This window comes from Danio rerio, chromosome 17 (assembly GCF_049306965.1).
Source record: "Danio rerio strain Tuebingen ecotype United States chromosome 17, GRCz12tu, whole genome shotgun sequence".
Taxonomy (NCBI): Eukaryota; Metazoa; Chordata; class Actinopteri; order Cypriniformes; family Danionidae; genus Danio; species Danio rerio.
The window spans coordinates 2,437,501-2,462,352 of NC_133192.1; the positions used below are offsets into that span (position 1 = coordinate 2,437,501).

The 24,852-nt window shown below is 37.4% G+C and overlaps 2 protein-coding genes and 1 long non-coding RNA gene across 6 annotated transcripts in view; all 3 read left to right on the forward strand.

The window, feature by feature from the left end:
- LOC141378492 (inverted formin-2-like) overlaps positions 1–12,601 on the forward strand; it is a 44,749-nt gene extending 32,148 nt beyond the window's left edge. The window contains exons 18-19 of the mRNA XM_073927995.1: positions 804–2,231; positions 12,032–12,601. Coding sequence (XP_073784096.1) covers positions 804–2,231; positions 12,032–12,075 — 1,472 coding nt within the window. The 3' untranslated portion in view covers positions 12,076–12,601. The remainder of the gene's footprint in view (positions 1–803; positions 2,232–12,031) is intronic.
- The window catches only part of LOC141378500 (uncharacterized), a 171,226-nt gene that overhangs the window by 62,954 nt on the left and 83,420 nt on the right, over positions 1–24,852 (forward strand). The window lies entirely within an intron of this gene.
- The window catches only part of adss1 (adenylosuccinate synthase 1), a 33,296-nt gene continuing 29,280 nt past the window's right edge, over positions 20,837–24,852 (forward strand). For 3 of the 4 annotated variants that reach the window (XR_012392684.1, XR_012392685.1, XR_012392687.1), the window contains exon 1: positions 20,837–21,053. Coding sequence is in view for 1 of the 4 variants with exons in the window: in NM_214820.1 (NP_999985.1) it covers positions 20,865–21,053 (189 nt within the window). In the remaining 3 variants the exon portion in view is untranslated. 4 annotated transcript variants of the gene reach the window in all.

A 24,852-nucleotide genomic window follows, 5' to 3' on the forward strand; every position in this document is an offset into this window, starting at 1 on the left:
CAAGTTGTTGCTAATATTATTATTATTATTATTTATTTTTTTACTGTTAGTACTGTTTTTACAGTACAATTACAATAGTAATTTTGTTTTTGTGTAATTACTATTAAACACTTTTATTTTACAGTAAAATATTATTATATGATGAGTGATTATTTGCATCTGTTTTGCATAATTTACCAACAATAATTTGACATGAGAGATAATAACAAAGCAAGCACAGCAAACCTGGGATATATTGCTTTATGGAAATTTTATAAACTTGCAATTAGATTTAGTTTTTCCCAAATTATGCAGCCAATAGCTTGAACCATTGGTGTATAAACTCGGTCCTGCATAGTTTAGCTCTAACTTCCTTCAACACACTTACCTGGAAGTTTTAGTATACCTAGAAAGAGCTTGATTAGCTGGTTTAGGTTTGTTTAATCGGGTTGGAACTAAAATATGCTGGATACCGACCCTCCAGGACCGAGTTTGGGCACTTCTGGCTTAAACCTTCACTAATGCATTTCAATCTATCTTAAAGTGACATTTCTTTATTTTCTCAAGTGCTATCATTACATGTAGTTTCTCGGTTAGCATCTGTAAAACTACATGTGTTGTGGTGAAATGCAGTTTCAAGCAATGCATTACACTGCTGTCAACCACCCAAACTGCAGCTGTGATCCTGCATGTAAATCCTTGTAGAATCTTTCTCTTGTTGTATATCATCATTCATCAAATCTGCAGTGCTTCATCTATGCTTCATCTCCAACCCCCAAACACAAAATCCTGTGCTGAAATCATCTTTTCTCATTCTGAAGCAGCAAGTGCCGGAGGAAAAGCTGGTTCGTCTGCAGTCGGAGAGTCAGCAGCCCCGGTGTGTACTCCAGAAAATGCAGACAAAAGTTCCGGCATCAATCCCACAGGTGAAGACACTTTATCTGGAAATGGCAAGCTGAAAACCCCTGCACCAGGCAAAAAGGAGACTGACATCAGAGCTGATGTCACAACTGAAATCAAATCTGAGGACACCAAGGAAATCAACTCTAAAATCAAATCAGGATTGAACTCTGAAATCGCCACGAAAATCAACTCCGAAATCAGCACTAAAAACAAGTCTGATATCACCAAGGAAATCAACCCTGAAATCACCAATGAAATCAACTGTGGCATTATCAAGGAAATCAAGCCTGAAATCAGCACTAAAAACAAGTCTGATATCACCAAGGAAATCAACCCTAAAATCACCAATGAAATCAACTCTGGAATCAATTCTGAAATCAGCACTAAAAACAAGTCTGATATCACCAAGGAAATCAACCCTAAAATCACCAATGAAATCAACTCTGGAATCAATTCTGAAATCAGCACTAAAAACAAGTCTGATATCACCAAGGAAATCAACCCTAAAATCACCAATGAAATCAACTCTGGAATCGATTCTGAAATCAGCACTAAAAACAAGTCTGATATCACCAAGGAAATCAACCCTAAAATCACCAATGAAATCAACTCTGGAATCGATTCTGAAATCAGCACTAAAAACAAGTCTGATATCACCAAGGAAACCAACCCTGAAATCACCAATAAAATCAACTCTGAAATCACCACAAAATTAGACTCTGAATTCACCACGGAAATAAATTCTGAAATCGGCAAGGAAATCAACTCTGGAATCACATCTGAAATCAACTCTGGAATCACCAAGAAAATCAACTCTGACAGCGCCACAAAATTCAACTCTGAATTCGCCACAGAAATCATCTCTGGAATCACCAAAGAAATCAACTTTGAAATCATCAAGGAAATCAAGCCTGAAATCGCCACGAAGATCAACTCTAGAATCGCCAAGGAAGTAAACTCTGAAATCGCCACTGAAATCAACTCTAACGTCATGAATTCACCACTGAAATCTTCATCTCAGGAAGAACACGCGAAACTCAGCGGCCTTACAAACACAGATCTACATCACAATCACAATGGAAACAACATCAGGTCTAATTCTGCTGCCGAGACTGTAAGCACTGCCTCTAGTGGCTCAAAAGTGAACAGCAGCTGTGACTCTACCAAGATTAAAACCCAGTGTTTTGATGATCCGCTGCAGTCCACGGATGATCAGCCAATAGCAGACGTGCCTGATGGAGTGATGTCACCAGCCACGCCCACTCTGGATGTAGACCACGTCCCCTTGAAAGCCCCTGAAACTAAAAAACCTTTCTTCCAGAGAAGCAGCAAGAAAGGCAGTAATGAAGGTAATGCGTTTATATTTCTAATAAAAGTCATGTTTTTCAGCACTGCTGCTTGACATACAGCGTCCAGTTGTGTTTTTAACACTAAATGCTTTATTCTGAACACAAATATTTAGGATACACTTCAGAATAATGTTGTGTTAGATATTTTTAATGTATTTACTAACATAAACAATGAACAATACACTTATTAGTGTTTATTCATCTTTTTTATATGAGTATAATAATAAGGATGATGTTTATATACTATTATACTAGTTTGATGGGAAATCATTATTATTATTATTATTATTGTTATTATTATTATGATTATTATCTTAATAATAATCATAATAATAATCGTAATAATCCATTAGAGTATGATAACCAACAACAATAATCATATTTCATTAAACAAGTATATTATTGATAATAAATAAATGAATAAATAAAATAATAATAATAATAATATTCCATTAAATGAGTATAATAATAAGAATGATGTTTATATACTATTATACTAGTTTGATGGGAGATCATTATTATTATTATTATTATTATTATTATTATTATTATTAATAAAAATAACAATAATATACTTTTTAATAGAATATGATCGTTGTTGGTGTTGTTGTTGTTTTATTATTATTATTATTATACTCATACAGGGTTATTATTTTATTATTATTATTATTATACTTATACTGGATTGTTATTTTATTATTATTATTATTATTATTATTATTATTATTATTATTATTATTATTATTATCATTGTTACACTTAATAGAATATTATTATTATTATTATTATACTTGTTTAATGTAATATTGTTGTTGTTGTTGTTGTTAGTATTATTATTATTATTATTATACTCAAATGAATTATTTTTATTATTATTATTATACCCATTTAATTGATTATTATTTTTATACTCTAATAAATTATTATTATTATTATCAATTTTATTAATAATATTATATGCTTATTTACTTGAATATTATTATTATTATTATTATTATTATTTTATACTTAATTGATTTATTATTATGATCCTCAAGTTGTTGCTATTATTTTTTTATTATTTTTTTACTGTTAGTACTGTTTTTACAGTACAATTACAATAGTAATTTTGTTTTTGTGTAATTACTATTAAACACTTTATTTTACAGTAAAATATTATTATATGATGAGTGATTATTTGCATCTGTTTTGCATAATTTACCAACAATAATTTGACATGAGAGATAATAACAAAGCAAGCACAGCAAACCTGGTATATATTGCTTTATGGAAATTTTATAAACCTGCAATTAGATTTTGTTTTTCCCAAATTATGCAGCCAATAGCTTGAACCATTGGTGTATAAACTCGGTCCTGCATAGTTTAGCTCTAACTTCCTTCAACACACTTACCTGGAAGTTTTAGTATACCTAGAAAGAGCTTGATTAGCTGGTTAATTAATGAAAATAAAGGTGTTGGTTGTATTTAATTTTATTAAGCCTTAATTTAGTTTTTAATTATGCATTAATGATTATTAAATGCTGTTTTGTTCATGTTAGTAAATGCATTAACTAGTGAAACCTCGTTGTAAATATTGACCACTGTTTACTACTATTAAAATATGATTATTATTTAATATATTTTAATGTCGTAAAATGGTATTGCAGAAAGTCAAAGTACTGGGATGGTTCTGGAAAGTTCTGAGATGCATTTTCCTGATTTTACGATCTCAGATATTTGGCTTGTTTACATCTTGTGCGGGAAAATGTGCAGGTCACTTTACATTTAATCATCTGCTGGATGCTTTTCTCTGAAGCTGCTTACACAGGAGAACACTGCAACAAAAGCTTTGCCTATTTAGAGTTTTTGTCTGGTTTGTTATCCAAATATCTAAAACAATTAAATCAAGAAGCATTTATGAGACCAGCAAAACATATCAGAATCAGAAAGAGCTTTATTACCAGGGACAGTTAAATCCAGAAGTTTACATACACTCTTAAAAAAGGAACAGAACCATTTATAAAAAAAGATGTCTGATGGTAAATCATACTAAACATTTACTATTTTAGGTCTGTTAGGATTACCTAAATGATTTACATTTGCTAAATGCCAGAATAATAAGATAATTTTTTATTAATTTCTAGACAGTGAAAAGTTTACACACATTTCCTTGGTATATTTTAGCTTTGCTTTTAAACTGTATAACTTTGGTCAGATGTTTTGGGTCTCCTTCCACAAGCTTCTCACAACAGTTTGCAGGAATTTTGGCCCATTCCTCCTGCCAGAATTGGTGTAGCTGGATATTCCAGTGTCACCGAGTGTCAGAATGTTGTGGGACTGCTATACAGGAGTTATTATTATGGATTACAGAGCCAAATTTAGTGGTTTTTATTGGAGCGTGCAGTTTCCGTGTGCAGCCATTGTAGATGGTGTATTCTGGGAAATTTTCTTACCCCTTGGTTTTGAGTGTGGTCCTGAAAAATATCCGTTCGACGGGGTATCTACCCTTTCCCCTTAGCCCTATGCCTTCAAGCTATAGAGAATTAGGACACCCCTACCCCTTCACGTGAACGCGCAAAACGAGGGGGAAGGGCTAAGGGGTAGAATTTGGATTGGGTCATAGTCTTGTTTTCAGAAATAATGAGTCAAAATGAAGTGAGTTTTTCTTTAAAACAAGCAAAATAATCTGCCAATGAGGTAAATAAAGTTAAACTGAATGCAAAAATTAATTATTTTGCTTACGCCGATTTGCAGATTATTTTGCTTGTTTTAAAGGAAAAAAAAAAACACTTCATTTAAACTCATTTCTGAAAACTAGACTGTTTTGTATGTCTAGAAAATGCTTCTTGTTTTTTATTTTTTTATTTTTTATTTGGACTATAAACAGGACCAAAAACATTTTTTGCAGTGAAGCAATCAAAGCAAGTAAATAATAAATTAAAAACCAAACAAAACAAAAAAACAATTCCTAAGTGTAGAGAGTGAGTTTTATTGTTAAGATCAAGCGAATGTTCCTTAAATCCTTTATTTAATCTCAGAATCAAAAGAAAAGGCCAATTTATTTGGCATACCATATAAAAAATATTTAAATATATTTATATATTCTTTAAAATTTATTTATTTTAATCCATTTAAAATGGATTTATTTTAAATTACATTAATTTATTATAATTATTTATTTATTTATTTATTTATTTATTTATTTGGATTAAGAACTACATCAAAAATAAATTCCACAGCAAATTTGTTTCTCAAAATTATTATATAATTCTTTATACTCAACTAAAAAATTATATAATTATCAACTAATACAATTCATTTTAAAATCATGTATTCAAGTTTCTTTGTTAATGTAAGGTACTGAATTATTAAAAGAAATTGTGCATGTAAATTATTTTTATGTATTATAATTATAATAAGTACATATTAATGCAATAAGTATAGAATATATGTTTATGCTTCGCAATGTGGCTGAATTAGCACCTAGGGTGTGTATTATTTTCTAATAATTTATTATATTATTTTTCTATATAGGTATAGATTGTGTATATGGACATTATTCTGCCTATCCTCTGCTCTTCACAGCTAAATCCAATGTTGAGATGTTGTGTTTGAAGTCATTAGTCTGGTGTTTGTCCTCCTAAAACATCTCCTGTGTGTAGCATTAGTTTCTTCCATATCTCCTCCTCCTCCTGTTGTGTTTTGGTGTGATTTTTGACTGTTAGCTGTGAAATAACTCTAACTATTCAGCGTAATGATATGGAGCTGTAATGCTCTCTAAACCTGCAGGAACTACTTTAGCTGTGCCTTTTTCTGACACCTTAGAGTGTTAATCAGCCAATCAGAATCAAGCATTCAGCAGTGGTATGACAGATCCTATTAAATATTCTAAAATCTGTATTATTCTTCACTTTTGTTTAGTTAAAATGTGACCCAGACATTTTCTTGACATCAAATGGGAATCATCATGTGTTATTGCTTCATACTGGCACTTCCAGCAGTGAGTTATAACGCATGTTCTGGCCGAGTGTGTGTTTTCTGCTCTGCCATCAGATGTTTTAAAGAGACAGTTCACCCAAAAATCTCAATTGTCATCATTTATTGCTTGATTTCTAAATTTCTTCATTTGAGTTTCTTTCTTCTATTGAACACAAAAGAAGATATTTTGAAGAATGTTGGAATCCTGTAACCATGGTATTTGTTTTTCCTACTATGGATGTCAGTGGTTACATTTAGGCCCACAAAAAAATCGATTTAATTTAATCTGTATTCATCTGTCAATCTGTGTATATGCATTCAGTTTGTTTATTTACATACAGTGCATCTAGAAAGTATTGATAGCGCTTCACTTTTTCCACATTTGTTTATGTTACAGCCTTATTAAAAAATGGATTAAATTCATTTATTTTCTCAACATTCTACACACAATCCCCCATAATGACAGTGTGAAAAAAGAGTTTTTTCAATTGTTGCAAATTTATTAAAAATAAAAAAGCTGAACAATCACATGTGCATCAGTATTCACAGCCTTTGTCGAAGCTGTAAATTGAGCTCAGGTCTATTCTGTCTCCACTGATCATTCTTGAGATGTTTCAGCAGCTTCATTGGAGTTCACCTGTGGTCAATTTAGTTGATTGGACATGATCTGAAAAGGCCTGTCTATATAAGGGCCCAGGGTTGACAGTGCATGACCTCAATAACCTCAATAACCAATAACCTGATGGTCACTGGCTGAGCTCCAGTGTTCTTCTGTGGAGAGAGCAGTAACTTACAGAAGGACAACCATCTGTGCAGCAATCCACCAATCAGGCCTGTATGGTAGAGTGGCCAGACTGAAGACACTCCCCGCCTGGAATTTGCCAAAAGGCATCTGAAGAACTCTCAGACCATCAGAAACTAAACTCTCTGCTCTGATAAGACTCTAATTGAACTCTCTGGAGTGAATGCCAGGCTTTACGCTTGGAGAAAAGCAGGCAGCGCTCATCACCAGGTTAACAGCATTCCTACTGTGCAGCATGGTGGTGTTGGCATCATGCTGTGGGGATGTTTTTCAGCAGCAGGAACTGGAAGACTAGTCAGGATAGAGGGAAAGATGAATGCAGCAATGTACAGAGACATCCTGAATGAAGACCTGCACAAGAGCGCTCTCGACCTCAGACTGGGGCGACGCTTCATCTTCCAGCAGGACAATGACCCAAAGCACACCGCCAACATATCAATGGAGTGGCACAACAACAACTCGGAGTGGCCCAGCCAGAGCCCAGACCTAAATCCTATTGAACATCTCTGGAGAGATCTGAAAATGGCCGTACACTGTCGCTTCCCATCCAACCTGATAGAGCTTGAGAGGTTCTGCAAAGAGGAACGGGCCAAAATTCAGCTGTGCCAAGCTTGGGGCATCATATTGACAAAGACTCAAGGCTGTAATCACTGCCAAAGGTGCATCAACAAAGTATTGAGCAAAGCCTGTGAATACTGATGTACATCTGATTTATCAGCTTTTTTTTATATATATAAATTTGCAACAATTTCAAAAACTCTTTTTTTTTTTACATTGTCATTATGGGGGATTGTGTGTAGAATGTTGAGGAAATCAATTAATTTAATACATTTTAAAATAAGGCTACATTGATAATTCTATGAGAGATTTGCTTTGTTTACCAAACAAGTCAATATAGTTGAATTTGCAATATAAACCCTAAGTTAAAAAGTTTATTTTGTACACATCTTAATTTTCTAGACAAGCAAAAAAAGTCAAAATTAAGTGGATTTTCCTTAAACAAGCAAAATACACTGCCAATGGGATAAGCAAAATCTTGTTTTCACTTTAAAATAAGTTTATTAGTCTCACCCCATTGGCAGATTAGTTTGTTTTAATGAAAAACTCACTTCATTTTGACTCATTATTTCTGAAAACAAGACTTGTCTAGAAAATTAAGATTTGCATTGTTTTTAGTTACTATACCTAAAACAATTCTGCATAAATCCACTGATTTTATACAAAATTATGCACAGAAATGTCTGCAGGTTTGGCCTTGTTTTTGTGTTCAACAGAAGAAAAACTCAAAGATTTATGACCACATGAGGGAGAGTAAAAGTGAGCAAATTTAGATTTGTGTGTGAACTATCCCTTTAACCCTTGTGTGCTGTTGGGGATGTTTTCATCCACTCCAAGGTGATTTTGAGACTTAATTTGGCTTCTGTGTTTCAGCAAATGGGATGATTTTTGCTGACAGAACTTAATTTGACACATTTTGGGAAAATGCTTTGAAAATTTGCAAAAATTCAACAACACACTCGCAAATTGACTCGCTTTTCATTCTGTTGAGGGCTGTTTTTGACCCCATTGACTTCCATTATAATCACATTTATTGATTGCAAAGCCATGACAGCATGACTGTTGCTGAAGCCAGAACTCTTCAGCACAGGCCGATCTAAAGGGTTAATGCTGCAAACTGATGATCAACAGTATAAATGGCACATTGTCCCTCTTGCCAACAGGGAAAACCAGCAACAATCAAGAATGCATGATTATACGCTGTCATGTTTTTGCAACAAATAAGTGTGATTTATAATGGAAGTCAATGGGGCAAAAAGAGCCCCCAACACAACCAAAGTGGAGTCAGTTTGAGCAGTACACAAGGGTTGATATCTGGGGTGAGAGTGTGTTGTGCTCAGCGTGTGTTTCTCTCTTTGACCCTCTGAAGTGGAGAGAAACAGAGCCGCTGGACGCTCTAAAAAGGCCTGTGTGTTGCAGTAAAGGTAAGGTCAAAACGCCGACTAGCGCACTAACAGGGCTAGCGGGACGTCCTGAAACCGCCGAGTCGATCGCTAACCTGACTCACCAACACCTGTCCACAGTCCTGTTATTAACACGTGCTCTGTGTATGTGTGTGTGTGTGTGTGTGTGTGAGGGAGGGCTCTGTCCTCTATAATCTTCCTCTGGAGATCTGTTTATTCATGTTTGTCTTATAATCATGTGATCATGTATTTGTGTTAATAATATCTCTGCTTTAAAGAGCCCCTAATTTTTTGAAAATGACCCTCCATGCAGGGTGTAACACAGCCCCAAATGAATGACCACATCCAGAGGTTTAGATCTGAAAGCGCACAGTGTTTAACCATAGACTGTAAGATATGGACGTAGTATCTGTGACATCACCCATAGTTTTCTGAAGAACCCAAAAGAAGCTACACTCAAACTGTTGGGTTATTATTATCATTGGTAACCCAATGATGGGTCGTTTTTTGCACTGACCTGCTGTTGGTTATTTTAGCCCAATCCATTGAGTTGTTAAGGTTAACCAAACAATTTAGGTTACATAAATAACTAATTTGTTTGGTTATTTTGCCAAAAAAAAGTGGCTTAACCACTATATAATAATAAATTATTATTATTATTATTATTATTATTATTATTATTGGTTTGATGTCTCCGCTGGGTCCTAAGAACGAGAATGACGGCTGAATATCTCAAATATATCTAAAAAAAAAAAAAGCAATGTTATAGTGTTTTTATCTGTATATAGATCTGCTATGAAGTGCATGTTTCTATCATAAAATTCAGAGTGCTGGTGCAACGGATATAAGAAACATGACACGGAGAGGTCATTTAATTAAGTAAACTATAGTATTATTGCATTAGAGCTTGAAAAAACTTAATGCAAAAACAACATTAAAGTTAAATCAATCAGTTGACTGTTGGAATTAAAGATTTTTAACCCAACTGTTTGAGTTATTAAATAAATAACCCAATAAAGGTTAAAAAATAACTCTACAAAGCACCTTATATTTAACACAACTGATTGAATTGTTAATAAATAACCCAATAAAGGTTAGAAATAACCCAAGAATTATTAATAAATAACCCAATAAAAGTAAAAAAAAAAAATAACCTAACAAAGCCCCAAATATTATTAACTCAACCATTGGGTTAAATAAATAACCCATAATTTTTTTAGAATGTACAAGTAGGCGTGGCCAACCATCGCCATTTAGATCGCATGTCATCGCACCAACCGGGGGATACCAAACAAGGGCAAAGAGGCGGAGCTACAGATGCCTGCTGGCGTTTTGCTTAGACAGGCTTTTCTTTAGGAGAAATGCTTAATACTTCATTACATGTGACTGGTTTGTGTTCTGACCACATGTGCTTGGTTGTGTACTATATCAATATAGTGTTTAGTTTTTTTAAAAACACTGCTGTAACACATTGAGCCAATAAACATTGTTCTTATGACGTTTTTCTACTGGAGGAAAATACTAATTACTTCCAAACACTTCAGATATAGTCTGTGTTAGTAAGAGCAAGACTATTGATGAACTCCAGCATAACACTGTATGACAACACTTCAGATGACTGTTCTAGAGCCTACAGCTGATCGATCAATCTGTCAGATTCTGGAGTGCTCTACAGCTCTGAAGAACATTATACATGATGAATGATCTTAAATAAAACAAATACATCTATAGAGATGGTATATAAGTATATAACTTCACTCAGCTGGGAAATGGAGGCCAGGTGAATGGTTTGTGACCATAATTAAGCACACACAGCATGCCATATCATCTGATAATTGTAGGAAATAATGCCAAAAGGCAACTGACTGTGTAAAGCCACATAAAACAACACAAAAATATGATGAATATGCCGAGTTCAATCAGTCGGAATCAGCTGAGGTGAAGTGACGGCGACCGGCAAGAGCTAGCTGTCACTCAAGTAGCCACGCCTTTAATTATGCAGGCTTAATATAACCTAATATAAAGGAAATGGATGAGTTATAAAATATTCACCCCCTCACAGTTGTCATGAAGGGTTATATTAGCTATATGAAGCAAAATCTTTGTACCAGGCTGTAAACACCTTTTTTTTTCTTTTTTTTTTTTTACAGTGGACTCAATAGAAATCTGTTCTATTATGAAGCCAGTGGAATTTCAATAAATTGCAGTTTCAGCTACTTCCTTATTTGCTTCATGAGGAAGATCACTTGATGTTCTGTTACCGTAGCAACTGTAGAATCATCACAACAGATTAATCCTTAGTTGTTTTGTTACCATAGCAACTGTAGAATCACCACAACAGATTAATTGCTAAAAGTTTTGTTACCATAGCAACTATAGAATCACCACAACAGATTAGTTACTAGATGTTTTGTTACCGAAGCAACTATAGGGTCACCACAACAGATTAATTATCAGGTGTTGTTACCATAGCAACTACAATTACAACAACAGATAAATTGCTTTATGTTTTGTTACCATAGCAACTGTAGAATCACCACAACAGATTAATCCCTTGATGTTTTGTTACCATAGCAACTGTAGAATCAGCACAACAGATTAATCCCTAGTTGTTTTGTTACCATATCAACTAGAATCACCACAACAGATTAATTGCTAGAAGTTTTGTTACCATAGCAACTGTAGAATCACCACAACAGATTAATTACTTGATGTTTTAGTGCCATAGCAAATATCGAATCACAGATTAATTCAAGTCTTTAACTATAGTGTGGTTCAGAAATAAACTGTAGTATTTTTTATAAATTACTATAGTTTTTTTTTCATATGAGATAATTAATGTAATGTTTTTACTGGACTATTGTATTAACACCTTCAGTGGGACTGCAGTGATATTGTTCTAAAAAATGTTGGTGTTATTGATCATAATTTAATGCATATTTTAATGTATCTGTTGCATTTCAAGCTAAAAAAATGTATTAAATAAAACATTTATTATATAAATTAATTATATCTAAAATTAATAATATAGAAATTATTATAAAATTTAGGTGTGACTTTGTGTTTCCTCTTCATTGCAGGAAACTCCAGGAAAAGAAGGACCAAAGGCAGAAGAAAAAGTTGAGGACGTTCCTGCTGTGATCCGGCTTTGGATCTAAAGAATAACACTCACATATGCGCACACACACACACACACACACACACACTGAGTTTGGCTTAAAGAAATGTATTTTTAAATGCTAAATCTTTGAAATTGACCAAACTGTTTTTAAATATTCGCACATTGTGAAATATGAGCAAACAGAATGTTGTTTACAGAAGAATGTAATATGGCTGATCATGGATTATTGCCAAAACCTTTAATATAACTCACTGTTAACACTATTAATATTGCTCTGAATGTACCTTTAAGATGTTTGTCATTAACCTTAAGGAGTATTAGTTTGTTCTTATTATATCAGTTCTAGAATATGACTATAATAATATTTCTTTGCAGAAATGAATGTTATATTTTGCGCTTGCTGTGGATGAGCTGGATCTTCATTTGAGTGTGACTTTCATATTGATGTCGTTATGTATTTTCATGTATATCAAGAAAATCTCTAAATTATATATATCTATATCTATAAATAAAAAGTGCAGTAAGCGTTGAGGTTTGTTTTTTAATATCATAATAATAATTCCTTACATTTATATAGCGCTTTTCTGGGCACTCAGAGCGCTTTTACACACAATGGGGGGAATCTCCTCATCCACCACCAGTGTGCAGCATCCACCTGGATACACTTATTGCTGTTTAATATGAGTAATAGTTTCTGAAATTGTGCCTTTAATCATAGTTTACTTCTAAACTCCGCCCCCCAGATGTGGCAGCCAATCACAAGTCAGCACTAACTGACTGACAGGTAGATGGCGCGCTGCTTTTTTGATTACTAATTTTAAACCATTCATTCATTTTCCTTTAGCTTAGTCACTTTATATATCAGAGTTCACCACAACAGAATGAACCGCCAACTTATCCAGCATACACAGCGGATGCCCTTCCAGCTGCAACCCATTAAACACCCATACACACTCACAGGGGCATCACTCTTCACTTTCTGTCGGGAAACCTCCCTGTTCTTCACTTTCGTCCACGACAACCTCAACCCCCCACCCACACGCTCTTCACTTTCGTCCACGACAACCTCAACCCCCTACCCCCACACTCTTCACTTTCATCCACGACAACCTCAACCCCCAACCCCCACGCTCTTCACTTTCGTCCACGACAACCTCAACCCCCCACCCCTACACTCTTCACTTTCGTCCACGACAACCTCAACCCCCTACCCCCACACTCTTCACTTTCGTCCACGACAACCTCAACCCCCCACCCCCACACTCTTCACTTTCGTCCACGACAACCTCAACCCCCCACCCCCACGCTCTTCACTTTCATCCATGACAACCTCAACCCCCTACCCCCACGCTTTTCACTTTCGTCCACGACAACCTCAACCCCCCACCCCCACACTATTCACTTTCGTCCACGACAACCTCAACCCCCCACCCCCACGCTCTACACTTTCGTCCACGACAACCTCAACCCCCCACCCCTACACTCTTCACTTTCGTCCACGACAACCTCAACCCCCCACCCCTACACTCTTCACTTTCGTCCACGACAACCTCAACCCCCCACCCCCACACTCTTCACTTTCGTCCACGACAACCTCAACCCCCCACCCACACACTCTTCACTTTCATCCACGACAACCTCAACCCCCTACCCCCATGCTCTTCACTTTCGTCCACGACAACCTCAACCCCCCACCCCCACACTCTTCACTTTCATCCACGACAACCTCAACCCCCCACCCCTACACTCTTCACTTTCGTCCACGACAACCTCAACCCCCCACCCCTACACTCTTCACTTTCATCCACGACAACCTCAACCCCCTACCCACACGCTCTTCACTTTCGTCCACGACAACCTCAACCCCCCACCCCTACACTCTTCACTTTCATCCACGACAACCTCAACCCCCCACCCCTACACTCTTCACTTTCGTCCACGACAACCTCAACCCCCCACCCCCACACTCTTCACTTTCGTCCACGACAACCTCAACCCCCCACCCACACGCTCTTCACTTTCATCCACGACAACCTCAACCCCCTACCCCCATGCTCTTCACTTTCGTCCACGACAACCTCAACCCCCCACCCACACGCTCTTCACTTTCGTCCACGACAACCTCAACCCCCCACCCCTACACTCTTCACTTTCGTCCACGACAACCTCAACCCCCCACCCCCACGCTCTTCACTTTCATCCACGACAACCTCAACCCCCTACCCCCACACTCTTCACTTTCATCCACGACAACCTCAACCCTCTACCCACACGCTCTTCACTTTCGTTCACGACAACTTCAACCCCCCACCCCCACACTCTTCACTTTCATCCATGACAACCTCAACCCCCAACCCCCACACTATTCACTTTCGTCCATGACAACCTCAACCCCCCACCCCCACACTCTTCACTTTCGTCCACGACAACCTCAACCCCCCACCCCCACACTCTTCACTTTCATCCACAACAACCTCAACCCCCCACCCCTACACTCTTCACTTTCGTCCACGACAACCTCAACCCCCCACCCCTACACTCTTCACTTTCGTCCACGACAACCTCAACCCCCCACCCCCACACTCTTCACTTTCGTCCACGACAACCTCAACCCCCCACCCCCACACTCTTCACTTTCGTCCACAACAACCTCAACCCCCCACCCCTACACTCTTCACTTTCGTCCACGACAACCTCAACCCCCCACCCCCACACTCTTCACTTTCATCCATGACAACCTCAACCCCCCACCCCCACGCTCTTCACTTTCATCCATGACAACCTCAACCCCCCACCCCCACACTCTTCACTTTCATCCATGACAACCTCAACCCCCTACCCCCACACTCTACACTTTCGTCCATGACAACCTCAACCCCCTACCCCCACACTCTACACTTTCGTCCATGACAACCTCAAACCCCCACCCCCACGCTCTTCACTTTCATCCATGACAACCTCAACCCCCCACCCACACGCTCTTCACTTTCATCCATGACAACCTCAACCCCCAACCCCCACGTTCTTCACTTTCATTCACGACAACTTCAACCCCCCACCCCCACACTCTTCACTTTCATCCATGACAACCTCAACCCCCAACCCCCACACTATTCACTTTCGTCCATGACAACCTCAACCCCCCACCCCTACACTCTTCACTTTCGTCCACAACAACCTCAACCCCCCACCCCTACACTCTTCACTTTCGTCCACGACAACCTCAACCCCCCACCCCCACACTCTTCACTTTCATCCATGACAACCTCAACCCCCCACCCCCACACTCTTCACTTTCATCCATGACAACCTCAACCCCCTACCCCCACACTCTACACTTTCGTCCATGACAACCTCAAACCCCCACCCCCACGCTCTTCACTTTCATCCATGACAACCTCAACCCCCCACCCCCACGCTCTTCACTTTCATCCATGACAACCTCAACCCCCTACCCCCACGCTCTTCACTTTCATCCATGACAACCTCAACCCCCTACCCCCACGCTCTTCACTTTCAACCCCCCACCCTCTTCACCCTTCGTACACGACAACCCGCACGCTCTTCACTTTCATCCACGACAACCCCAACCCCCACCCCCACCCTTGTCACTTTCGTACACAACAATCCCCTAACCCCCACGCTCTTTACTTTCGTCCACGACAACCCCTACCCCATGCTCTTCAATTTCGTCCAGGACAGCCCCTCCACTGCCACGCTCTTCACTTTTGTCCACGACAATCCCCCACCCCACGCTCTACACTTTCATCCACGACAACCTCAACCCCCCACCCCCACACTCTTCACTTTCATCCATGACAACCTCAACCCCCTACCCCCACGCTCTTCACTTTCGTTCACAACAACCTCAACCCCCACCTCCACACTCTTCACTTTCATCCACAACAACCTCAACCCCCCACCCCTACACTCTTCACTTTCGTCCACGACAACCTCAACCCCCCACCCCCACACTCTTCACTTTCGTCCACGACAACCTCAACCCCCCACCCCCACGCTCTTCACTTTCATCCATGACAACCTCAACCCCCTACCCCCACGCTCTTCACTTTCATCCACGACAACCTCAACCCCCCACCCCCACACTCTTCACTTTCGTCCATGACAACCTCAACCCCCTACCCCCACGCTCTTCACTTTCATCCATGACAACCTCAACCCCCCACCCCCACGCTCTTCACTTTCATCCATGACAACCTCAACCCCCCTACCCCCACGCTCTTCACTTTCATCCATGACAACCTCAACCCCCTACCCCCACGCTCTTCACTTTCAACCCCCCACCCTCTTCACCCTTCGTACACGACAACCCGCACGCTCTTCACTTTCATCCACGACAACCCCAACCCCCACCCCCACCCTTGTCACTTTCGTACACAACAATCCCCCAACCCCCACGCTCTTTACTTTCGTCCACGACAACCCCTACCCCATGCTCTTCAATTTCGTCCAGGACAGCCCCTCCACTGCCACGCTCTTCACTTTTGTCCACGACAACCCCCCACCCCACGCTCTACACTTTCATCCACGACAACCCCAACCCCCCACCCCTACACTCTTCACTTTCGTCCACGACAACCTCAACCCCCCACCCCTACACTCTTCACTTTCGTCCACGACAACCTCAACCCCCCACCCCCACACTCTTCACTTTCATCCACGACAACCTCAACCCCCCACCCCCACACTCTTCACTTTCATCCATGACAACCTCAACCCCCTACCCCCACGCTCTACACTTTCATCCACGACAACCCCAACCCCCCACCCCACGCTCTTCACTTTCATCCATGACAACCCCAACCCCCCACCTCACTCTCTACACTTTCATCCACGACAACCCCCCACTCCCACACTCTTCACTTTCATCCATGACAGCCCCCACCCCACGATCTACACTTTCATCCACGACAACCCCCCACCCCCACACTCTTCACTTTCGTTCACGTCAACCCCCACCCCACGCTCTTCACTTTCATCCACGTCAACCCCCACCCCACGCTCTTCACTTTCATCCAAGAATACTCATGCACTATGTACTTATGCACTTAAACACTCAACAGGATAGTATATGTATGTAGTGTCGTCCCAAATGGCACACTAATGTTTTTTTTACTAAGCGGAAATTCAAATAGTTTCCCTGATGACGTTTGACGGTCGCCAAATCAGTGAAATAAAAGACCAAATTATCAAATAATACCTGCCGTGAGTATAACCGCATTCACCACCGGGAGGCGCTATAATCACTCTCGTAGGAGAATACTGCTTTCACAATCCAAAATAAATAAAGTTATCCAACATGTGCGTCCGATAGCTCCACCCCTTCCGCTACGTAAGCAAACCTGCGGTCGTTGAGTGTGTGAAGTGTCCATCATTACACACTTCATTTTAGCGGCTGAATGAGTGCATCATCCGGGTAATTAAAGTGCACTTATTATTGTTAGATTTTACAGTGTGAATGCACTACTTACACTATTAATACTACAAAATGACGTAGAATAGTGCATAAGTATGCAATTTGGGACGCAGCAAATAAATCAAACACACCTGCCTGTAATTATTAAGTGCTGCTTCTGGTCTAATTAATTGGTTCATGTGTGTTTGATCAGGGTTGGAGCTGAACTTTGTTGGTAGGTAGATCTACAGGAACAGGGTTGAGCACCCCTGGCCAAGTAAGTGCTTGATTAGCTAGCCCAGGTGTGTCTGATTGGGGTTGGAACTAAACTTTGCAGGACACCAGCCCTCCAGGACCGAGTTTGTACATGCCTGGCTAAAAGTGATATTTAAAGGCTTAACTAGGGTAATTAGGTTAACTAGGCAGGTTAGGGTAATCAGGCAAGTTATTGTATAATTATTTTTTGTAGATTATTGAGAGAAAAAAAAGTCGCTTAAAGGGGCTAATAATATTGACCTTAAAAGGGTGATTAAAAAATTATTATCTGCTTTTATTCTTGCTGAAAAAAAAAGACTTTCTCCAGAAGAAAAAAAATATTATCAGACATACTGTGAACATTTCCTGAATCTGTTAAACAACCTTTTGGAAATATTTAAAAAAAAATTCAAATTCAAATTCAAAGGGGGCTAATAATTTTGACTTTAACTGTGTGTAATTTTCTTAATTATATTAATCAATTCTGTTCTATTTTTTTCTATTTCATTCCTTAAATGCTGTTTGTCAAATAAAAACAACAATTTTGAATCTTACTTGAAATGTACAGATTTTTGAGCTATATGCAAATTAGTGCATGTTTAATAATTAATGCATAATTTGCACATTTATACAGCAGATTAGAAAGCTTGTGAAACAAAATAAATGATTGCAATTCTTTATGTAAGCAATCAAGTCACAAAGTATGCTGCTATATAGTCTTTTAGTTTTAAATATTATTATTAGTTTACTCTATTCAGCCTCTGTCAGTGCATTTACAGTTGAAACCAGAAGTTTACATACACCCTAAAAAAAGGAGCATAATCATTTTTTTTTAAAAATGTCTGATGGTAAATCATACCAAACTACTATTTTAGGTCCATCAAGATTACCTAAATGATTTACATTTGCTAAATGCCAGAATAATGAGAGAATTTTAAATTAATTTCTAGACAGTCGAAAGTTTACACACATTTCCTTGGTATGTTTTTAGCTTTGCTTATAAACTGTGTAACTTTGGTCAGATGTTTTGGGTCTCCTACCACAAGCTCCTTACAATAGTTTGCAGGAATTTTGGCCCATTTTTTCTGATGGAATTGGTGTAACTGAGCCCATAAATTTTCTATAGGATTGAGATCAGGGCTTTGTGATGGCCACTCCAAAACATTCACTCTGTTGTGCTTAAATTACATTTAAACTAATTTGGCAGTATGCTTAGGAAGAGCCATTTGTGGCCAAGTTATAATGTCCTGGCTGATGTCTTGAGATGTTGCTTCAGTATTTCTCCATCATGTTCTTCCTTCATGATGCCATCTATGCTGTGAAGTGGACCAGTCCCTCCTGCAGCAAAACAGCCCCACAACATGATGCTGCCGCCCCCATACTTCACAGTAGGGTTGGTGTTCCTAGGCTTGTGCGCTTTCCCCTTTGTCCTCCAAATGTAAAACTGGTCATTATGGACAAACAGTTCAATCTTAGCTCCATCAGAGCACAGCACATGTCTCCACACATCAGTCTTTTCCCAGTGTCATTTAGCTAATTGTAATCTGGCTTTGTTGATTCTGGCTTGTTGATTTTCTCATGTTGTCACACAAGGAAGCAGTGTGTTTGAGCTTTTCCTTCAATACTATTCTACAGTTGTGCCTCACATTAACTCAAATGTTGTCAATTAGCCAATCAGAAACTTCAAAAACCTTGACATCATCATCTGAGCTTTTTCAGAGGCAGAATAATCTTATTGTGTGTAAACTTGACTTACAAGAAAAGCTATAACAATTTCTCAAACAATATCTCTCATTATTCTGCTATTAAGCAGAACAGAAACAAATGTGATCATCCTAACTTACCTAAATAAGGAAAAGTTTAGTCACATTAACATCTGACTCTTTTTAAAACGGTTATGTGCCTTTTTACACAGTGTATGTATGCAAACTTCTGCTTACAACTGTATATACCAAATCACTCCAGGCTTCTGAAACTAAAGCGTTAACTTGTGTCAGATGACTATTGATTGTATCATCTGATGTTTTATCACATGCTCAGACATGCGATCAATAGCGCATTGTTTTCATAACACAATAGCCGCATGCAAACTGCGCATGCCCGCTAAATGGTTTTTGTAAGATAGTTGTAGCCTTTGCTTGATATAGCCTTTCAGTTGTAAACATTTAAATACACGAATAAAAAAACTGCCTTCTCTCACAGTTATCATAATCGGTTGCGACTGATGTTTTGTGTCCAGCGATGAGAAAAGTAACAGTTGTCACGTGAATGTGAGTGCAGATGAATTTATACACGGAAAAAAACTACTGTGTGCTGAACTGAAGCAGTAAACAGTGAACATGAGAAATGTCATTCATCCTTCTGTGTGACAAGGGTTCATCTTTTCGTCTACAGGGTTGCCAAGTCCACGCTTTCCCTCCGCGGAATTGGTGTTTTGTATTTAGCGGGTTACAAAGTTTTGATGAATTTAATTTAGCTGAAATCATTTAGGTAAAATATATACAAATGCATTAGAAATCATTGTATCAATAATAGTGGAGACCAATGACTGTTGCGTGTGTGCGGCTGTTTTTGTAACATACTGGCAGTATTTGATAAAATAATAGGCCTAACTAAAAGTCCATCGATTACATTTTAATTATATTAGATTTTTAAATATATTTTTATTAAAATTATTTCACAAGTGTGTGGTTCATTTCCAAATGGGTATTCTGTATTTTATTTGTAGCATCATTACATTTTAATGCCAGATTGTTCAACCAAAAACATCCCTTATAATGCAAATCGGGTTTTTAGCTTGAGCTGAGTGAAAATTAAAAATCCATTAAAAAACAGAAGTTCCAAAGATAATTGAAAACTCTAATAACTCTAATAATAATAAATAAAAAACAATAAAAACAACAACAACAAAACAGAACAGGGTACATTAAAAAAAATAATGATACTAGCATTATCGTCCTCTTTAATTGGTTAGTTTTGTTGCGTCACCTGGCAACCCTGTCTTGTCCCCCTCCCCTCAGTTGAGCCTGCGTGTGAGCGACAGACAGACCGACGGACACACAGCTGTTTTCTCCCGCAGTTTGAGCGACTCTCAGACCGGTTTTTCCTCAGACTCCTCAGCATGTCCTCCGGCTGGTCACAGAACGACCACAGGAGCTACTCGAACCCGCCGCCGGTCTCCGGTAAGCGGCCGAGGAACGACTCAGGGAACAAAGTGACGGTGGTTCTGGGAGCGCAATGGGGTGATGAAGGAAAGGGCAAAGTTGTGGATTTACTCGCCACAGAGTCCGACATCGTGGGCAGGTGTCAGGTAATGCCACTTTTAAAAGATTAACCCTATTATTATCAACTCTAAAATTGAGGTAAAGTTGGTTTCATATTAACACATTCTCCTTGTATCATTATAGGAATATATTGTTTGCCAATACTAAATAAAGTAATCATATTATCAGCCAATGTTATCAAAGTAACGTTGCAGTGTTGTTCAAATAGTGCAAATGTCACATGCGATTTCAGACCCAGTATTCACCCTGGTAAACAACAATATAGTGCTACAAGTTAATAGCCTACTGGACCAATGTACAAACATGAAACCAACTTTACCTCAGCATCATTAAACAACTTTTCTGAAACTTGTTTCATCTGGAAGGAGAAAAAAAGTGTAATTGATTATTATATAGGCCAGTTTAACCAGTATCATTAATGGTTTCATTTACATTTTTGAAATACTTAAATACCAATTACTTTATAGCGAATTAATAATGTATATAGGCAAATTAACATGACTATTAATGCATACATGCAAAAGAAATATAGGCATAAGTGTCTGTGTTTAATAATTTATAATAAAACAGTGTACTGTAATATATATATATATATATATATATATATATATATATATATATATATGAGCAATATCACACGAGTAGCAGTGCGATATGGCTGTATATCGGCACTGGTGGGAGTGTGTCTGCTTGTTGCTGGCTGTATGTGGGCAGAGTAATACACAAAGGGTAAAGAGGCTGTAGGAGTTCTGATATTGCAGAATATCACACGGCTATCAGCCAATCAGATTTGAGAACCAGACAGAACTGTTGTGTATATATATATATATATATATATATATATATATATATATATATATATATATATGTGTGTGTGTGTGTGTGTGTGTGTATATAAATACATTTTTTTTTATTTGATTTATTTTCAAACAAAATATCATAAAATGTCATTAACAAAAATAAATACATTTCAACATGGTCGAAAATGGAGCGGGATGAAGCATAAGCTTATTATTCTCCCTCCCCATTACCACATACATCATTCGTTTATTACTTAAACTTATTTATTCTTTTACTCATCTGTTCTTTTTACATGAAACATATTTGATTCTTTTGGCATCTTTGACAAATAATATGTTTGATTCCATTTGTACCTTTTCATTTTGTAACATATAGACCCAAAGAAAAAAAATGCAAATAAAATACATAGTACTGCAAATAGACAAAAAGAAAAACAACAACAAAGTACTGCAAATAGCCATAAATTAAATGTTCATCATACCTTTCTCTTTTTATTCTTTTTCAATCACCTTCATCTTCATATTCCTTTATTAATATATATTTATACAGTTTTTTAAATTGATCAATATCCTGTTTTAGAGTCTGATCTAGACTATTCCATAGTTTTACACCACGTGCAGACATACACAAACTTTTTAAAGTTGTTCTTGTTTTCAACATCCAAAAATGTAGTTCTTCTCTCAGATTATACCCCCCTAATCGTTCTTCAAAAAACTTTTGTAAACATTTTAGAAGTAGTTTATTCCTAGCTTTAAACATAAACTGTGCTGTTTTAAACTTAACCGAATCATTCAACTAAAGTATCTTTAATTTAAAAAATAAAGGATTTGTATGCTCTAAATACCCGACATCTTCTATTAGTCAAATTACTTTTTTCTGCATTGAACGTAAATTAGATTTATATGTATTCCCCCAAATTGTAACTCAATAACTCATGTATGGCAACATACGTGTGTTATATAATATATACATTGATTTATTGTCCAGGATAAATCCTGCTTTATACACTATTGCTATAATTTTTACCAACTTTCCAACTAATTTTATAATTCAATACAACACCAAGAAACTTAATTGCAAACACTCTTTCTATAACCTCATTATCAATTTGTAAATCTATATTATAACTACTTTTTAATTTCCCAAATAACATAACCTTTGTTTTACTTATATTCAATAACAATTTGTTTACGTCAGACCATAATTTCAATTTATTAATTTCTGTTTTAATCGACAGTTTTGGCAAATTATGCCCAGAACAAAAAATGCTTGTATCATCTGCAAATAAAATAAACTTAAACAACTATATATATAATTGATTTATTATTTATGTTATCACAGTGGAATGAACCGGCAACTTATCCAACATTAGTTTTACGCAGTGAATGCCCTTCCAGCTGCAACCCATCACTGGGAAACATCCATACACACACTACGGACAATTTAGCTTACTCAATTCACCTATACCACATCTTTGGACTTGTGAGGGAAACCGGAGCACCCGGAGGAAACCTACACTAACACGGGGAGAACATGTAAACTCCACACAGAAACACCAACTGATCCAAGTTAGGTTCGAACCAGCAACTTTCTTGCTGTGAGGCGATCATGCTACCCACTGCACCGGCTTCCCCCACAGTTCAAACAGATGCGCTATAGGGGAATTGATGAACTAAATTAGCTAAAAGGGCCTCCGCTGGAATAGTGGGTGGTTCATTCTGCTGTGGTGACCTCTGATGAATAAAAGGACTAAGCCGAAGCAGTATAATACAGTGACTGTATGGCTAGCCTTTTAGCTAAATTTATGGTTCAGACTTTTTGGTCATCCTTTTTTTCGGTCTCTGTTTATATACACACACACATTTGTGTTCGAACAAACATGAAATGCTGACAAACCCTTATCAGTCTGACCCTTATGTGAATGTTGGAGGAAGTGACGTCATCATCATCTCTGTCCATTCAGTGCTTACTTCAATATTCAGAGACGTTACTGTTATTTACAACATGAAATTTTACAAAGAAAATAATATATTATCGCCCTTTAGTGAAACTTTATTTATTTTTTTATTTTTTTCCCTAATGCTGTTTATCAGAGCAAGGACATTTTCACAGTATTTTCTATTATATTTTCCACCTAAAGTCTTATTTCTGTCAGTTTGGCTGGAATATATATATATATATATATATATATATATATATATATATATATATATATATATATATATATATATATATATATATATTATTAAAAACTGCTGTGGGCAATATTATTAGCCCCCTTAGGAAGTTATAAAATCCATTCTCAACAGAGCAAACTACTGTTGTTCAATAACTTGCCTAATTAATCTAGTTAAGCCTTTAAATGTCACGTTAAGCTGAGTGCTAGTGTTCTATATCTAGTCTAATATTATTTACTGTCATCATGGCAAAGATAAAATAATTCAGTTATTAGAAATGAGTTATTAAAACTATTATGTGCAGAAATGTGCTGAGAAAACTCCTCTCTGTTACACAGCACTTATTTTTTAGGTATACTGTATTGTAAGTATATTACATTTAGTTATATGTTAATAAATTGCATGAAATTAACCCCCCAAAAAATTAAAGACACTTGGCAAATTATAATTTTAAAACCAGGCATGAGCAAACTGTCTATACTAGATGTCGAATTGGGCATTCTGCTGTAGGTTGACTCGTTTGTATTTACTGAATAACGAAGCACCACCTAAGTGTGATTACTGCCAAGATGCTCTTACCATCAAACATCTTTTGTTGGAATGTGGAAGTGTAAATACCATCAGACTAAATTTTTATAAGGAAATACTTTGATGGACATTTTTACAAAGGTACCACCAGGAGAATTCTTAAATTATTTATCAAAAATGTAACTACAAAATGTAATTTTTAAATATATTTTTGTGTGAATTTTATTTATTTCTATCATATATATTTGTCTAAGTAACTCTTTTTATTGTAAAACAAAATTTTTTTCATCATGTAATATTTTTATATATTTCAATTTTA